General features: G+C 37.5%; 1 protein-coding gene across 3 annotated transcripts in view; it reads right to left on the reverse strand.

The window, feature by feature from the left end:
- Positions 1–20,341, reverse strand: part of SPEG (striated muscle enriched protein kinase) — a 649,794-nt gene that overhangs the window by 292,763 nt on the left and 336,690 nt on the right. Inside the window, exon 10 of one of the 3 annotated variants that reach the window (XM_053698169.1) lies at positions 977–4,879. The exons of the other annotated variants lie outside the window; for them this stretch is intronic. Within the exon in view, the coding sequence (XP_053554144.1) occupies positions 4,866–4,879 (14 nt within the window). The 3' untranslated portion in view covers positions 977–4,865. Of the gene's footprint in view, positions 1–976; positions 4,880–20,341 lie in introns of those variants that run through there. 3 annotated transcript variants of the gene reach the window in all.

A 20,341-nucleotide genomic window follows, 5' to 3' on the forward strand; every position in this document is an offset into this window, starting at 1 on the left:
GGTCTTAAAATATGATTTAACATAAGTACAAGTCAAAGCTGGGTGAGTCAAAAACAGTTCTAGCCTACAGTAACTAGATTATATCTGGAAATTGAAGGCCAACAAGGCAAATACTTTGGCTGGCTGAGATCATCAAGTACAACTGGTTATTATAGACAGGCTGGTTTATCACAAAAATATATCATAGGCAGATAGGTTATACCCAACAGGTACTACCACAGAATACTATGTAGAGTATATCTGATGTTCAAGGAGAACAGCAAAACACTGGACAGTGACCATAATGTAAAATGCTATAAACAAAGTTGCTAAGTAGCACATTTGTGTTCCTACTGGAGACATCAGTAAGTGTGAAATCCCCAAGAGCTCCATTATACTAGTCAAGTCTGGGATCATTAAAGGCACACAGATTTCACATAGAAGGCAAAGTGTTATAGATTATCTTTTTTTCCTTAAATGACCATTATTATTATTTTTATTTATTTGTAGAGCGCCAAAAGATGTGCATCACTATTACATGACATTGTAAACCAAAGTGAACAAACATTTATTTACTCCTACTTCTTTGTCTTGCAGCTCTGTTGGCATGGAATTTTGCTAAAACACCTAATGCGTTATCCAAAATATGAAATGAGTTATGGCATATGAATGAAATCCACTAGTAGCTACCAAAACAATACACAATTACGTCAAAATGGACGTTTCAGATACGTCTTACAAATACATTGACAACATTGTATGACAACACAACAAATTGTTTCATTGGTTGAGCCAATGATTACACCAACATGGTTGTGTTGCATTGACAATAAGGGCGTGATAAACTGTGGGACAAAAAAGACGCACTACAAAATACAGAAGGACAAAGTTGGTATAACTTGAAGAGACTGCAGACAGGATAACAAGAAATCTGTAAGAAACCTAAAAAATCTGTGTATGAATTTCTTTTAGCAGAAAAAAAAAAAAGAAACACACATCTGTTCCAAAACAAGATTTTATTGGGAACTACAAAACAAAAAATAGAGTTATTTTAAACAGTGTGATTATGATCTGAAAAAGTGGCCTTGTTGTGAGGTACAGAATACAGCAAATAAAAAACTACAATCTTCTTAATTATTACATAACGTGACATCTCTTGTATCCTGACATACAATGGTTAATTTACTAAGGCAGAGAAGCCATTTTTTATTTACTAGTTCTTTACTAGCCAATATAAAACAGATGTGATGAAAAACAGCCTACATATAAATACTGCTATCACTAAATCTCCTAATAGAAGAGCAATGCCCCTTAAACTTGTGAAAAAGGCAAAAAACAAACAAAACTAAAAATATTTAAAATATATTGTATGTACCATTCATTTTCACTTAAAATCTCCAATCTTATTTTATTTTACATCTAGTTGTATTTAGTATAGGGTTTTTTAACCAGCTGGTTACTGTATATTCTACATTTTAAAATTATTGACTGATATGTTGAGCTAAAAAGCCCTGGTAAACATTATACTCCCTCTGGATGTCAGGTAAAAAATAACCTAAAAACTTGTGACATAGAGGAGTTAATAGTCTAATAATTGTACAGTATATCTGATATCCTGTCATCTTCATGTAGGACTTTACCAAGAATAGTATAAGGTATACTAATATTGCAGTTCATTACTACTATTAACTTCTTATTCTTCAGACTTCTCATTGCAAGAAACATGTTCTTTAATTAACTCATTTATACTTGATAAGTTTGTCATATTTAGTGAACTCCTCCTTATGTCACCATAAGCATGAAAAATAAACGCTTTTAGTAGAAATCTGTCTTTTTGCTTCCTTAATTCCATACTGCAGAATTGGCTGTTTTTTCTTATTTACCACATTTATATGTTGATCTCTTCAATAACTTTAACTTTCAATAACTTTAATAAGTAATAATGTTTATGATAATTAAATTATCAGATATGGTTTTGTAAAACCATGCTTATAAAAAGTGAGGTTAATAATGTGTATAATAATTAATGTAATTCATTGTAATGCCTGTTGTTCATGATAGATGGGTAAGGGATAAATAAAAGGGATAGATAAATAGATAGATGGATAATAAATCATAGATTGATGGGTAGACATAGTGATAGGCAGATACATAAACTAAAATAGACAGATGGCAAGATAGATGATTAATAGAAAGATAGATAGATAGATAGATAGATAGATAGATAGATGATAGACAGATGATAGATAGATCTATTGCCTGAAAAACTCCTTCAATTTCTGTCCTTTCCATAGAGAAAATAACAACTTGTAGGCATGTGGAAACTATAATTTTTTTGCTGTTTCTAGAAATATTGTTATCTAGGAGAGGACCACACTTGATAAAAAGAAACCAACAAATTATTGCCAAATACATTAACTACTAATTATGCCATAAAATAAAGGATAGGTCCACAGTCTTACTAAAGTCAGAACGGTTTTGGGGGGCACTCTGCTCAGGTCTCTAAGTGACTGGTTCTATGTATAATACCTCTTGATCATGTCCCTTACATCAAATGACCAGAAACAGAGGCAAACTGAAGACTTAGAGCAGTGGGGTATGTTAAAGGACCATGAAACATAAATAATAAATTGCACTCTTTGGCCCCAATGTGATGGTTTGAAAAGTGTCCAATACATTGTTAGAAAAAAAAATGAACTATTATGATCTCAAAGCATAAAGAAATGCTGACCGTTGTAAACACACTAGAAAAATAGCTCGATGACAGTCAACCACATGTACAGTGTGTATGCACCAATCAGATTCTATCTATACTTTGAAATTGATGTTAAGGATGTTCAGAAAGTGCTAATTTCGAGAGTGAATAAACTTAAAGTGAATGTAAATTTTGATGCTAAAGTGCCCGGTTTTTAAAAATTTTATGAATTAAAGTGCCCCTGTTTTTAATCAAATTTTTTTAAAAATGGGCACTTTAGCATCAAAATTTACATTCACTTTAATAAATTTAAAATTTATTGGAAACATCAATCACGTGAGTCAAATAGCTTATTTTTGTTGAATATCTTGTTAAGGTTGATGCAATCTAAAATAGGTGAGTGACTATATACAGAGAAAAAGAGCATGAAAGAGGTCACAGAGTGAAAAGAGGCAAAAAAGTAAATAAGAAACATTGGAATGAATGAAAATATTAAGACCCCACTAGTGAAAACCAACTGACTTAGGCCTAGATCCCATGCTTGCTGCTCTTTGAAACAGCTGAACCAATCTAAATAATGGTTGGGCAAAAATAAGATATAAGGCCAACTGTGTCAGCCTCTCTTATAAATAGTGGAGGTCAACAAAGAGGTGTCAGACATCATTTTTTTTTATACTTATGGAGAGAAAAGACTACTATATAGGTAAGAAATTATATAATGGAATAAAAATGTGGGGTTTCCCCTGGGGGTTTGGGGGAAGTTTGGTTATGGTAAATTTTACTGGTGGTGATATGATTAGGGTTAATATGCAGTGGATGGTCTTGGGGGGGGGTACCACTTAGTTTCATTTGTTGCACAAGGGAACTAAATATATATATATATTAAGAGGCAAAACACGTTTACCTAGGTAACTTGGTTTAGTGATAACAAGTAGTGTGCTGCGCCGGAGTGGGAAATAGTCACTAAAATTAAGTAGCATCTTTTTTTGTGTAGTAGTTCCATTTTAGTGTTGGGCATGGGATCTAGCCCTTAGTATTTAGCTTTTCACCATCTTTGTTAGCACCCCCAAATGATGTCCACATGCTTACTGTAAATGTACATTATCAGACCCCCTATCCATTTAAGTGACAGCTTAATTGAGGTATACAAAGTGTGCAGGAATAAAAATACATATAATGCTTACAATAAACAGTTCCTCCCTCACCTCCTGTGCTTTTTATACATAATCCCTGTATGGCTTGCAAGTGCAAAGATAAATAGATTCAAATGATGTTCAAAAAGCTGAACACTCCTTTAGGGATCAAAAGAAAAATATATAAACCAGAAAAAGTATTTATCAAAGTATTAGTGTTGAAAAGGTGTGAAAGGTCACCCCAAGAATTCAGTATAAAAAAACTTTTTTTAATTTACCTTTAATAATTTTGTTGATCTCTTTATACCCTTTTTGCTGTGATTAAAAAGAAGGGTTACACCTGTGCAAATTGTCTGCATTGAAATGTAGAATGGCTCCTCAAAACTTATTGAGATAAGGATAATTTATTTTGCATTGTTCGTGCCCAAATTAGAGAGATAATGGTTTTGACCCCCAAATCGGATTTGGCTTTAAAATCATGTAAATAATTTTTGAGGTTAGTCTCCCATTGACTTAAAAGATGCACCTGTATATATATATATATATACAGTATATAAATAAATATATAAATATATATATATGTGTGTGTGTGTATATATATATATATATATATATATATATACATACATACATGTATATTGGACACACACATAGGAGGTATAGGTAGCTCAAGAACTCGACAGATGAAGGTAACGGTATTATTCTCCTAAAATGTTTGCTGAGCACAATAGGCACAGAAATAAATTGAACTGAGACATTCTGTGACATCTGGAGAACAATGTCAGTGTGGCATGTGTAGGAGGAACCAGGAATACCTGGATAAACTACAATTTGCCACAGTTGGCTTCAGATTGGGGCACCCAGTTAGTTCAGTCTGTTTGTTAGTGGTCTCACAGGCATTGACCCCTGAACTCTCTTTCTTCTCCATATTAATTACAGCAGGTCTCTCCTGCTCCTGTGTGTCTCCCCCTGGTGCAGTCGAGCTAGGGCTTCTCTTTCTTCTTTCATCATGGTCCAGTTTCTTATGGCTCCTGTGTTAGTTTGTTAGTGACAGGAGATTATCTCACTCCCCCTGTATACAGACAGAAAGTGCAGTCAGCGTGCGGGCGGAAAGGGCCATTCACAGCATAGGGAGCAGCTAGCATTGCATGCAAGGGAGGGCTGGAGCAAAGCAAATAAATACAAAGAAAAGTTACAGGTAATGGGGACAAGCATGGATATTCTCATTATTATTCAATTAGATACATAATCTACAACCGGTCAATGAGATTTAAATTAATATATTTTCTCTTTAATTGCATTAGGTGGTATATAGACAGGCAGCAAGGCAGATACAAAGATAGGCAGACTGACAGGTGATAGAAAGATAGATGATAGATAGATAAATAGATAGTTAGATAAATAGATAGATAAATAGATATATAGATATAGATAGCTTGATTATAGATTGATAGTTGATAGATAGATAAAACAAATAGATAAATAGATGTGCCCATTGCTACCCATGTAAGAAAGGTATCAGATGTAATTAGCTTATTTAATGCAGTCAGCTAGATCAGTGATGTCCACCCTTAGATAGCTAGATAAATAGATAGATGATAGACAGATTGGTAAAAGACAGATAGATAGATAGATGTAGACGATAGATAGATAGATAGATGTAGACGTTAGATAGATAGATGATAGATAGATAGATGTAGATGATAGATAGATAGATGAAGATGATAGATAGATCGATAGATAGATAGATGATAGATAGATAGATGTAGATGATGGATATATAGATGTAGATGATATATAGATAGATAGATGTAGAGGGCGGATAGATAGATAGATGTAGAGGACACATAGATGTAGATGATAGATAGATAGATGTAGATGATAGATAGATAGATGTAGATAATAGATAGATAGATAGATAGATAGATAGATAGATAGATAGATGATAGATAGATAGATAGATGTAGATGATAGATAGATAGATAGATAGATAGATAGATAGATGTAGATGATAGATAGATAGATGTATATGATAGATAGATGATAGATAGATAGATGTAGATGATAGATAGATAGATAGATAGATAGATAGATAGATAGATAGATAGATGTAGAGGATAGATAGATAGATAGATAGATAGATAGATGTAGATGATAGATAGATAGATGATAGATAGATAGATGTAGAGGATAGATAGATAGATAGATAGATAGATGTAGAGGATAGATAGATGTAGATGATAGATAGATAGATAGATAGATAGATAGATAGATGTAGAGGATAGATAGATAGATGTAGATGATAGATAGATAGATAGATAGATAGATGTAGATGATAGATAGATGATAGATAGATAGATAGATAGATGTAGAGGATAGATAGATAGATGTAGATGATAGATAGATAGATGTAGATGATAGATAGATAGATGTAGATGATAGATAGATAGATATATAGATGTAGATGATAGATAGATGTAGATGATAGATAGATGATAGATCGATAGATAGATATAGATAGATAGATAGATAGATAGATAGATAGATAGATGTAGAGGATAGATAGATGTAGATGATAGATAGATAGATAGATAGATAGATGTAGATGACAGATAGATAGATGTAGATGATAGATAGATGATAGATAGATAGATAGATGTAGAGGATAGATAGATAGATGTAGATGATAGATAGATAGATGTAGATGATAGATAGATGATAGATAGATAGATAGATGTAGAGGATAGATAGATAGATAGATGATAGATAGATAGATAGATGTAGATGATAGATAGATAGATGATAGATAGATAGATGTAGATGATAGATAGATGATAGATAGATAGATAGATAGATAGATGTAGAGGATAGATAGATGATAGGTAGATAGATAGATGTAGATGATAGATAGATAGATAGATAGATAGATGATAGATAGATAGATAGATAGATGTAGATGATAGATAGATGATAGATAGATGATAGATATATAGATGTAGATGATAGATAGATGTAGATGATAGATAGATAGATAGATGATAGATATATAGATAGATGTAGATGATAGATAGATAGATAGATAGATAGATGATAGATATATAGATAGATGTAGATGATAGATAGATGATAGATAGATAGATAGATAGATGTAGATGATAGATAGATGATAGATAGATGATAGATATATAGATGTAGATGATAGATAGATGTAGATGATAGATAGATAGATAGATAGATGATAGATATATAGATAGATGTAGATGATAGATAGATGATAGATTGCCACACATGTTAAAAAAAGGTATAATTTGTAGTTTGCTTATTCTAATGCAGCTAGAACAATGATATCTACCCTATATCCTGGGTAAAGATCAGGCTCTCTCTTCCCGGCCAATAGCAAATGGGTATAGTGCAGCTGTTTATGTTTACAGAAAATAGTTTTGTGAAGTATTTAGGTGCAACCAGACATTTATCATTTGTGCTGAATTTTTTTTTCTTTAGTTTCATACAAGATTAGTTAATGTGATGTTTTGATTCAGCCAAAATTTGACATTATTTGTTTGTTAACAGAAAATTGTTAACCGCTTATTTCCTGTGGTGTACGTCATAAGGACAACAGAGAAGCAGCTGGGCAGCAGCTTAACCCCTTCCTGATGGTACTAATTTGTTACATCAGAACAAAGTTCCGTTGTAAACAAATTAGTAAAAAATGTAAATAGCGTGATTGTTCAAGTGATCGTGTGATTTCAATGATGGGATCGGGTCTGGGGGGAGTGCCTATGACGCTAGGCACGCCCTACAGTCCACGATCCCAGTTAGGAAGCTGTAGCTGCTTCAGTACAGCAGAACAGCTAGGACGTTCCATGCCGTCCTTTACGGCGCTAAAGCCCAGCACAGTAAGGATGACATGGAACATCCTAATGGCGTTAAGGGGTTAAACTTAAGTTAAAGACGTAGTTAGTGCTGTTGCTACAAACCAGCAGCAGCACAAAAATATTTTTTTTTAAAAGTGTTTTTTTTTTTTTTAAATACAGTCAGAACTATTGAGAATAAAAGTGAAGCATTCAACTTATTGTCTGACCGACATCAGCACTGCTGATGCTGGTTGGCTATTGTTTCTTTTTTTCAAGAAGGATATAACTATTCATAGAGCACTTAATATTGTGAGGTAAAATATCTTTCTTTTTTACATAGAGGTTTTAAGGTGATGTTTTCTTGTTGGCTTTTTACAGTTATACTGAATCACTTTCAATTGATTTAGCATATAAGTATTATGTTCCTTAAAGAAAAGTACATTAAATACCTCACCAGGGATCTCTCTGTGGAATAAAGCATATTAGTGTAAGTAATTGAAAATCCTGTTAAACACAATTGAATAGAAACAAACTTCTACACTTTAAAGGCTAGATTATTAGTAGAGCACAAATGAACGATCCCACTTGATCGTTAATTGCGCTAGAAGTAAGATTTTTGCGCTCGTCGTGTTGCGCTTGAATTAGGAGTTGAAAGTAAACTGTTTTGACTCTTGCGGTAACGCAACTTGCGCAAAAATCTGAAATTAGAATACCACGTGCGCATTCACATATTCCCCCATAGAATTCAATAGAGAAAACAAAGTGGAAAAAAAACTAACACCCCACTCTCACGCAAACACGATTGCATACTCTCATTTGCGCTAACCCAACATGAAAATATTAATATTTCACATTCCAATGTTCTGCACATAACAGAACATGTTCTCTTTATTCATAAATAAATATTTCTACATATATCTGATGTTTTGGTACAATATACATGTATACCTACATATATACATTATTATATATAGGTATAGTTACAGTATATACAGATATATATAGGAATATCTATTTAGAAATACATAGAACATATTCCCTTATGTAAAGAACATTGGAATGTGAAATATTTACAGTAAATATATAGTTAAACACTATATTAAATATGAATATTGCATAAATATGCTTTTACATGTTTTCATCTACTTAACAGCAAAGGGCTCCATTGCACTTGTATATATGTCTTTATATGTACATATATCTGTAAATACATATATACACATATAAATACATACAGTATGTCCACATATATAGACATATATATATATATATATATATATATATATATATATATATATATACATACATATACATCTTTAGAAATTTATATGTATGTATGTCTGTAAATACATATATACACATATAAATACATACAGTATGTACACATATATAGACATATATATATACATACATATACATCTTTAGAAATTTATATGTATGTATGTCAATGTTAAAGCCCTTTGGCTGCCTTTTTTTCTAGCACCTGAGACACCCTATCTTTGATCATTTATAACTTTCGTGTGCAATATTATTATTGAATATTTTTTATTAGATGGTAATATTATGAGTGTAACTGTACTTTGTAATGTATTTTTTATGTGCTTTGTGCAACTTTTATGTTTTGAGATACAGTTAACCAGAGCTCTGAAGTCGATGTAATCATTCTAGCGTAAATGGCGATTTTGCTCACTTGATCGCGTTTACTTTCAACATGTAATACGAGCGGTAAGCCCGATGAGGGCAAACCCTCGCGATAAACCCCTTATCGCTTGAGGGGAAACGTTTGCGCTCCACTCATAATCTAGCCCTAAACATCCAAACAGTACCTTAATCAAATATAACCTTAGCCATAAACTTAAACAGCGTGAGGATTGTGGTAAGAAGAAGAACAGAATCTAAATAAACGTAAAGGGACCTATTACCTAAATGCATGAAAGTGATGCAGCATATATGTAAAAAGCTGACTAGAAATTATAATTTGAACATCTCTATGTAAAAAATGCAGATACGTTACTTTAAAATTTCCTCAGTAGTCAAATACCAATATAAATGGACTTAAAGCATCCAATCAGGATGCTAGTTCCAGAACTTTAAGGAAGTGTGCTGTTTAAAGGGACAGTCTAGTCAGAATTAAACTTTCATGATTCAGATAGGGAATGCATTTTTAAACAACTTTCCAACACTTTTATCATCAAATTTGCTTTGTTCTCTTGGTATTCTTCGTTAAATGCTAAACCTAGGTAGGCTCATATGCTAATTTCTAAAACCTTGAAGGCTGCCCCTTATTTCAATGCATTTTCCAGTTTTTTATAGCTAGAGGGCTTAAGTTCATGTGTGTCATACAGATAATATTGTGACCACACCCGTGGATTTACAAGTGAGAGGGCACTGATAGGCTAAATGCATGTCTGTCAAATGAACTGAAATAAGGGGGCAGTCTGCAAAGGCTTAGATTCAAGGTAATCAGAGGTAAACAGTATATTAATATAACTGTGTTGGTTATGCAAAACAGGGGAATGGGTAATAAAGGGATTATCTATCTTTTTAAACAACAACAATTCTGGAGTAGACTGTCCCTTTAAGGAAGTTTACTATGACATTTCACTAGAATATGGTTAAATCCATTGCTATGTAAAAAAAATTAAGACAAAGGAAGATAAATAGAGATGTTCATGTGATCTTTTCTACTCAGCTTTATACAGGTATGCTGCTACTTTTCAATGATTTAGTATATGGGTAACATGTCCCTTTAAACAGTAAATGAAAAGGACATGAAACCCAAATAGTTTATTTCATGATTCAGATAGATCATACTGTTTTTATCAATTTTGCTTTATTCTCTTGGTGTCCTTTGTTGAAGGAGCAGCAATGCACTACTAGACACATATTGGATGATCCAATGACAACAGGCATATATGTGCAAACCCCAATCAGCAGCTAGCTCCCAGTAGTGCACTGCTGCTCCTGAGCCGACCTATGTATGCTTTCCAACAAAGCATAACAAGAGAATGAAGCAAATTAGATAATAGAAGTAAATTCCATACACAAAATTGTGCTTCATATCCATTTAATAGTCATTTAATGAATATGTGGATTTCAATTGTTTTGCTTTGTTCTAATGTAATACAAGCCTCTTTGAAAAAACACTTTATATTATTTTATTGATATATTTTGGTACATAGATATAACATAAGGTTATATTATCAAATTTTCTTCATTCTCTTGAAAAAGCAGGAATGTAAGCTCACGAGCCGGCCCATCTTTGGTTCAGCACCTGGGTAGAGCTTGCTGATTGGTGGCTAAATGTAGTCACCAATTAGCATTCACTATTCAGGGTACTGAACCAAAAATGGGCCAGCACCTATGCTTACATTTCTGCTTTTTCAGATAAAGATGCCAAGAGAACAAAGCAAAATTGATAATAGGAGTAAATTAGAAAGTTGCTTAAAATTGCATGCTCTATTTGAATCATGAAAGAAAAAAATTTGGATTCAGTATCCCTTAACGATCAGCGCCATCGCCTGTATGACGCTGGTCGTTAAACCCTTAAGGACCAGCCTCGTTCCCTGTACGACGCTGCAGTCCTGGGCTTTTCTCTGCCACAATCGGGCATAGTTACCAATGCAGCTGTGGCCCTCTCTGCATCGGGCAGCGGTGGTGCCGATCGTTGGTGGTGTGGAAGGTTTAGAAGGGAGGCGGGTGGGCGGCCCATCACTGCAGGGGGGCGGGAGCAGGTTGGACTGCTACACTACAGAAAATATCTCCCGAGAGCGGCAGGGGGAATGATGGGGGGGGGGAGGAGGATGGAGAGGGGGGTCCATATAGTGGAGAGGGGATATCGATCTGGGAAGGGGGATATCGATCTGGGAGGGGGTAGGGTAATGAGGGGGGCAGCTACACTACAGGAAAAATAAGATATAAATAATAAAAAATAAATAAATTCATACAAAATTGGGGTTTATTGGTACTTGCAGACAGCTGCCAGTACCTAAGATGGCAGCAATAGTTAGAAGGGGGAGTGTTAGAGAGCTATTTTGGGGGATCAGGGAAGTTGGAAGGTTATGGGAGAGCCTACCAGATAATTTAACTTCCATCTGTATGAGGAGAGTCAATGGCTTCATTCCTTACTTGTGGGAGATACTGAAGCTGGCCACCAGGAGGAGGCAAAGACACCACAGCCAAAGGCTTAAATACCTCCCACACTCCCCTTATCCCCCAGTCATTCTGCCGAGGGAACAAGGAACAGTAGGAAAAAATCTCAGGGTATAAATGGTGCCAGAAGAACTGCAAATTTTGGTCCGCCCAACGGAGAAAACGTCGGGGGCCATGGACTCTCCTCATACAGATGGAAATTAAATTATCTGGTAAGCATAATTTATGTTTTCCATCTTCATTCCTTACTTGTGGGAAACATATACCCAAGCTCTAAAGGACACTGAATGAAACGGGAGAGTAAAAAAGAGAGGCGGACCCTATTCTGAGGGCACCAGAGCCTGCAAAACCTTTCTCCCAAAAGATGCTTCAGCCAAAGCAAAAACGTCAAACTTGTAAAATTTTGAAAAGGTATGTAAGGAGGACCAGGTAGCCGCCTTACAAATCTGCTCCATAGATGCCTCATTCTTGAAGGCAAAAGATGAAGCCACTGCTCTAGTAGAATGAGCCTTAATCATCTGAGGAGGCTTATGTCCCGCTGTTTCATAAGCTAAGCGAATAATGCTAATCAACCAAAAAGACAAGGAAGTGGACGAGGCTTTCTGCCCTTTATGCTTCCTAGAATAGACAACAAACAAAGAAGAAGTCTGTCTAAACTCCTTAGTGGCCTGAAGATAGAACTTCAAGGCCCGAACCACATCCAAATTATGAAGTAACCACTCCTTTGAAGAAGAAGGTCTAGGACACAGGGAAGGAACAACAATCTCTTGATTGATGTTGCTATCAGAAACAACCTTAGGAAGAAAACCTAACCCAGTACAAAGAACAGCCTTATCAGCATGGGATACTCTGCGTGCCGAGGCAATAGCCAGTAAAAAGAGAACCTTCCAAGATGATAATTTAATGTCGGGCCCGTGCCATAGGCTCAAACGGAGCCCTCTGCAAAACCTTAAGAACAAGATTTAAACTCTAAGGAGGAGCACAAGGTCAAAACACAGGTCTGATTCTAGACAGAGCCTGAACAAAAGACTGGATGTCTGGAAGCTCAGCGAGCCTCTTATACGGTAAAACAGATAGGGCCGAGATCTGTCCCTTAAGAGAGCTAGCCGAAAAGGCCCTTCTCTGAACCATCCTGGAGAAAAGAAAGAATCCTGGAAACCCTGACCTCATGCCAGGGAAATCCACGCTCTTCACACCAGAATAAGTAGATCCTCCACACCTTCTGATAGATGCAATGAATAACTGGCTTACGGGCTTGAATGAGAGTATCAATAACTCTCTCAGAAAAACCTCTCTTGACTAGGACTAAGCGTTCAATCTCCATGCAGTCAGCCTCAAAGAATCTAGATTTTAATGAACAAAAGGACCTTGTTTCAGCAGATCCCTGCAATAAGGTAACCTCCATGGAGGAGAAGATGACATCCCCACTAGATCCGCAAACCATATCCTTTGCGGCCACGATGGAGCAATCAGTATCACTGACACCTGCTCCTGTTTGATGCGGGCCACTACACGAGGAAGAAGTGGTAACATCGGGAAAAGGTAGATTAGATTGAACCTCGAAGGCACTGCTAATGCATCTATTAGTTCCGCCTGAGGATCCCTGGACCTCGACCCATATCTGGGTAGCTTGGATTTAAGACGAGATGCCATGAGATCTATCTCCGACGTCCCCCACCTGTTGCATATCTCTGCAAACACTTTCGGATGGAGAGACCATTCCCCCGGATGAAAGGATTGCCTGCTGAGAAAATCCGCTTCCCAGTTGTCCACACCCGGAATGTGGATTGCTGAAAGCAAACATCTGTGGGCCTCCAAGATACTTCCCTCATTGCAAGGGAGCTTATCATTCCTCCCTGAAGGTTGATGTAAGCCACCGAGTTTATGTTGTCCGATTGGAATCTGATAAACTGGGTCGAACCCAGAAGGGGCCAAGCCTTCAGAGCATTGAAGATTGCTCGAAGTTCCAAGATGTTGATCGGGAGGAGGGATTCCTCTTGAGTTCACAGGCCCTGTGCCTTCCTGGCACCCCAAACAGCTCCCCATCCTGAGAGACTCGCGTCCGTAGTCACAATCTCCCAGGATGGTCTCAAGAAGGACGTCCCTTGGGACAGGTTATCTGGACAAAACCACCAGGAGAGCGATTCTTTCGACCGGCTGTCCAGAGAAATCTGTTGAGACGGATCTGAATGATTGCCATTCCATTGTCTCAGCATGCAGAGCTGAAGAGGTCTGAAATGGAATCTGGCAAAGGGGATGATGTCCATGCAGGACACCATGAGACCAATTACCTCCATACACCGAGCCACAGATGGCCTGAAGGAGGTCTGGAGGGCAAGACAATTGGAAGTTAGCTTGTAACGTCTGTGGTCTGTAAGAAATATCCTCATGGATATGGAGTCTATTATCATGCACAGGAACTCCAGATGACAGGACGGTGCTTGAACCAAAATTTCATCTAAGTACGGTGCTACTGCAATCCCTCTGGTTCTGGCCACTGCGAGCAGAGCCATTAGAACCTTTGTAAAAACTCTTGGAGCAATAGTTAGACCAAACGGAAGTGCAATGAACTGGAAGTGCTGGTCCAGGAACGCAAATCTTAGGAACTTGAAGTGTTCCTTGTGTATAGGGACATGAAGGTAGGCATCCTTTAGGTCAATTGTGGTGATAAATTGTTCTTCCTGGACTAAAGAAAGAATAGACCTTATTGTCTCCATCTTGAATGAGGGGACAGACAGGAGTTTGTTTAAACACTTTATGTCCAGAATTGGATGAAAAGTACCTTCCTTCTTTGGGACCAAAAAAGGGTTTGAGTAGTATCCCAGACCTCTCTCTGCTGGAGGTGAACAGGGCGGAGAGATCCCTCACACACCCTAGAAAAGCCTCTCTCTTTTCTGGCCTTGAAGAAAGGTTTGATAAGAGGAATCTGCCCCTGGGAGTATGAGACTTGAAACCTATCCTGTATCCCTGAGCGATGACCTCCAGTACCCACGGGTCTTGCACGTCCCCAAACCAAGCTTCTGAAAAGAGTGACAGTCTGCCCCCTACCAGATCCAAAGCTGGATCAGGGGCCGCCACTTCATGGCGACTTTGAATCAGCGGGCTTCTTATTCTGCTTGGATTTATTCCAAGACTGAGGAGGTTTCCAAATTCCCTTGGACTGCTCCGGCTTTGCAGAGGGCTGCTGACGCTGGGATTTGTCCGAACGAAAGGAACAAAAATTAGGACCTTGTCCCTTAGGTCCCTTAGGCTTGTTCTTACTGCGGTAAAAAGGCACCTTTTCCTCTTTAGACGACAAACTATCCTCAAGTGGGATAGTAGTGCGTTTAGCAAGCGTGGAGATAGTCTACCTTAAGGACGGAACCCCACAACTCCAAATGAGAGTCCGGAACCAGGAACAATTTTTTAAAGGAAGAAGAAGGGGAAAAAGAACAACTGAGACTTTCCCATTCATTCTTAATAATGTTCGCCATATTTACGGGAACCGGGAAGGTCTGTGGTACAACCCTGTCCTCGTAGACCTTATCTAATTTAGGAATAAAGGTTCCTCAGGGAATTTAGGTTCGGAAACCTCCAAAGTAGCCAACACTTCCTTTAGCAGAAAGCGTAAGTGCTCAATCCTAAATCTAAAGTCTGGTTCCTCCGCAGCTGGAGGCTTAGAGGCAGCAGATTCCGACCCAGACAGAGCATCCTCTGAAGTATAACAGGCGTCTTCATAATCGGATAATCTTGTATCAGATAAATCCAATAAGCTAGTAGATGACCCCTGGGAAGGATAGCAATATTTAACCTTTCGCTTGCGCTTAGCAGTGCGAGGTAAAGCACTAAAGGCCACAGACACTGCTGTCTGTAACTGTCCAGTAAAGTCTGGCGGTAAAAGGGCCCCTCCAGATGGAGGAATAGGAGTACTACAGGAGGCTGCATGTGTATTAGGAGATTAATATAGGGTACGCACCTCACGGGACAGAGACTCCTCAGAGGTAGAAGGCTCAGTAGTACTAAACATATTAACTTTCTTTGATAAGATTACTTTATCAAGGCATGTGGAACATAATTGAGCAGGCGGGTATACCGTGGCCTAATCACAATATAAACAGGCATTAGCTTTAGGTAAAGAGGGAGTACCCTCTAACGTATCAGAGTCCTCCATAGCTTGTGCTTATAAAAAGGACTAAAGACAAAGATAAAAGGCACCTTTATACCTCCAATGGCTGGGGCACTCACCACCTCCTATGACCCAGGCCCAAGAGAGAAACCGCTTCGTCTCCAGACACCGCACGGTCAGGAAGAAGAGAATCACTGTGACCACACCCGGTCATATGGTGCGCCATGCAAGACCACCTCTGCACCACTAAAAGCGTGCCAAGCCTAACTGGCTGCGCAGCGCTCCAAAGTGAATGTAAAACCTGTACGTTCCAACATCTGCCTGAGCTACATGTCACACATATCACAGCATAAACATGATAATAAAAATTTGTGATTAATCCCTCCTGTTTAATAATCCCCTTCCGGAGACATTAACCCTTGATTCCATTCAGATAAAAGGAGTTATCAAATGTGTATAAAAAATTAAACGATCTTACCGGAATCTATGCCGTGGATCAGAAACACAGCCTCTCAAGTTTGACAGTCTTGTAGTATCGCTCCTGACATGGACTTCAGTGATAGAAGCAGGCAGCTAAACTCGTCAACACTCATTGCTTAAAGGGACATGAAACCCAAAAATTTTCTTTCATGATTTAGAAAGAACATGCAATTTTTAACAACTTTCCAATGTAATTATTTTATCTAATTTGCTTTATTCTCTTGATATCCTTTGTTTTAAAGCATATCTAAATATCAGTAGCTGCTGATTGGTTGCTGCACATAGATGCCTCGTGTGATTGGCTCACTCATGTTCATTGCTATTTCTTAAACAAAGGCTATCTAAAGAATGAAGCAAATTGTATTCTCCATCTGAAACATGAAAGAAACATTTTGGGTTTCATGTCCCTTTAAGGAGCTGTTAATATGAGTCTCCCTGCATTTCATCAATGCTCTCACTGAGAGGTTGACAAGACAACTTAAAACTCCAGTCCCATCTCGAAGAGTACTACCCTTCATAAGGAACTACTCTGTATCTTCTAACACTTCTCTGCCAACCTCCTGTGACGAAAGGCAAAGAATGACTGGGGGATGAGGGGAGTGGGGGAGGTATTTAAGCCTTTGGCTGGGGTGTCTTTGTCTCCTCCTGGTAGCCAGGTTCAATATTTCCCACAAGTAAGGACTGAAGCTTTGGACTCTTCTCATATTAAGATGGAAAATAAAAAAAAATAAAAAATAAAAAATGTAATAAAAAAAAAAAGTTTTATTTTTTTTATTGGCAGACTGTCTGCCAGTACTTAAAGGGACAGTCTACAATAGAATTTTTTTCTTTTTTTAAAAGATAGATAATCCCTTTATTACTCATGCCCCAGGTTTACACAACCAACACAATTATTTTAATATACATTTTACCTCTGTGATTACCTTGTATCTAAGCAGCTTCTGACAGCCCCCTGATCACATGACTGTGACTATTTATTATCTATTGACTTGCATTTAGTATTGTGTTGTGCTAAATCTTAAATAATTTCTCAGGCGTTAACACAATGTTATCTATATAGTCCACATGAACTAACAGTCTCCTGTTGTGAAAAGCAAATACAAAAGCATGTGATTAAGAGTCTGTCTATAGAGCCTTTGGCCTCTAGTTATCAAGCTGTCTACTTACCTGCATTCGACGGACCCAATACGCTCGCCTAAGATTGCCTAACATCGCTGCCGCGGACCTGAATACGTTCGCCAAATTTATCAAGAAAGCTGTCAAAAAGCCGTGCACCAAGTACGGTGCGATGAGCAGCGGACTGTTGTTAACTAACAGTCATCGATCTCGCTGCTCTTCAGCTTATTCGCAGCTTTCTTGCTATACTGTCATTAAGCACTCACACTATACTATACTGTTTACCCCCTAAACCGCCGCTCCCGGAGCCCCCCGCAACTAAATAAAGTTATTAACCCCTAAAGTGCCGCTCCCGGACCCCGCTGCAACTCTAATAAATATATTAACCCCTAAACCGCCGCTCCCGGACCCCGCCGACTACATTATACCTATTAACCCCCTATACCGCCGCCAGCTACATAAAGTTATTAACCCCTATCCTGCCGATCCCAGACCCCGCCGCAACTAAATAAATTGTTTAACTCCTAAACTGCCGCTCCCGGAGCCCACCGCCACCTACATTATATTTATTAACCCCTAATCTGCCCCCCCTACACGGCCGCCACTATAATAAAGTTATTAACCCCTAAACCTAAGTCTAACCCTAACCCTAACACCCACTAACTTACATATAATTTAAATACATCTAAATAAAATAGCTATAATTAAATAAATAATTCCTATTTAAAACGAAATACTTAAATAAACCCTAAAATAGCTACAATACAAAAAACCCTAAGATAGCTACAATATAACTAATAGTTACATTGTAGCTAGCTTAGGGTTTATTTTTATTTTACAGGCAACTTTGCATTTATTTTAACTAGGTACAATAGTTATTAAATAGTTATTAACTATTTAATAACTACCTAGCTAAAATAAATACAAAAGTACCTGTAAAATAAATCCTAACCTAAGTTACAATTATACCTAACACTACACTATAATTAAATAAATTAAATTAATTAACTACAATTACCTACAATTAAATAGAATAAAATAAAATAAACTAAAGTACAAAAAAACAAAAACTAAATTACAGAAAATAAAAAAGAATTACAAGAATTTTAAACTAATTACACATACTCTAATCCCCCTAATAAAATAAAAAAGCCCCCCAAAATAATAAAATTTCCTACCCTACACTAAATTACAAATAGCCCTTAAAAGGGCTTTTTGCAGGGCATTGCCCCAAAGTAATTAGCTCTTTTACCTGTAAAAAAAGAAATACAACCCCCCCAACATTAAAACCCACCACCCATACACCCAACCCTACTCTAAAACCCACCCAAACCCCCCATAATAAAACCTAACACTACCCCCTTGAAGATCACCCAACCTTGAGCCATCTTCACCCAGCCGGGCACAAGTGGACCTCCAGAGGGGCAGAAGTCTTCATCCGATCTGGGCAGAAGAGGTCCTCCAAGCGGCACAAGTCTTCATCCAGACGGCATCTTCTATCTTCATCCATCCAGAGCGGAGCGGGTCCATCTTCAATCCAGCCGACGCGAAGCATCCTCTTCCATCGATGTCCTAATGAAGAATGAAGGTTCCTTTAAATGATGTCATCCAAGATAACGTCCCTTCAATTCCGATTGGCTTATAGGATTCTATCAGCCAATCGGAATTAAGGTAGGAAAAATCCAATTGGCTGATGCAATCAGCCAATAGGATTGAAGTTCAATCCTATTGGCTGATCCAATCAGCCAATAGGATTGAGCTCACATTCTATTGGCTGTTCCAATCAGCCAATAGAATGCGAGCTCAATCCTATTGGCTTATTGCATCAGCCAATAGGATTTTTCCTTCCTTAATTCCGATTGGCTGATAGAATCCTATCAGCCAATCGGAATTCAAGGAACGCCATCTTGGATGACGTCATTTAAAGGAACCTTCATTCTTCGTTAGGACGTTGATGGAAGAGGATGCTCCGCGTCTGATGGATTGAAGATGGACCCGCTGCGCTCCGGATGGATGAAGATAGAAGATGCCACCTGGATGAAGCCTTCTGCCCGTCTGGAGGTCCTCTTCTGCCCGGATTGGATGAAGACTTCTGCCCCTCTGGAGGTCCACTTGTGCCCGGCTGGGTAAAGACGGCTCAAGGTAGGGTGATCTTCAAGGGGGTAAGTGTTAGGTTTTATTAAGGGGGGTTTGGGTGGGTTTTAGAGTAGGGTTGGGTGTGTGGGTGGTGGGTTTTAATGTTGGGGGGGTTGTATTTCTTTTTTTACAGGTAAAAGAGCTGATTACTTTGGGGCCATGCCCCGCAAAAGGCCCTTTTAAGGGCTATTTGTAATTTAGTATAGGGTAGGGAATTTTATTATTTTGCGGAGCTTATTTATTTTATTAGGGGGCTTAGATTAGGTGTAATTAGTTTAAAATTCTTGTAATTATTTTTTTTATTTTCTGTAATTTAGTGGGGGGTTTTTGGTACTTTAGTTTATTTTATTGTATTTAATTGTACCTACATTATATTTATTAACCCCTAATCTGCCCCCCCTACACGGCCGCCACTATAATAAAGTTATTAACCCCTAAACCTAAGTCTAACTCTAACTCTAACACCCACTAACTTAAATATAATTTAAATACATCTAAATAAAATAACTATAATTAAATAAATAATTCCTATTTAAAACGAAATACTTAAATAAACCCTAAAATAGCTACAATACAATAAACCCTAAGATAGCTACAATATAACTAATAGTTACATTGTAGCTAGCTTAGGGTTTATTTTTATTTTACAGGCAACTTTGCATTTATTTTAACTAGGTACAATAGTTATTAA

This window comes from Bombina bombina, chromosome 1 (genome assembly GCF_027579735.1).
Source record: "Bombina bombina isolate aBomBom1 chromosome 1, aBomBom1.pri, whole genome shotgun sequence".
Taxonomy (NCBI): Eukaryota; Metazoa; Chordata; class Amphibia; order Anura; family Bombinatoridae; genus Bombina; species Bombina bombina.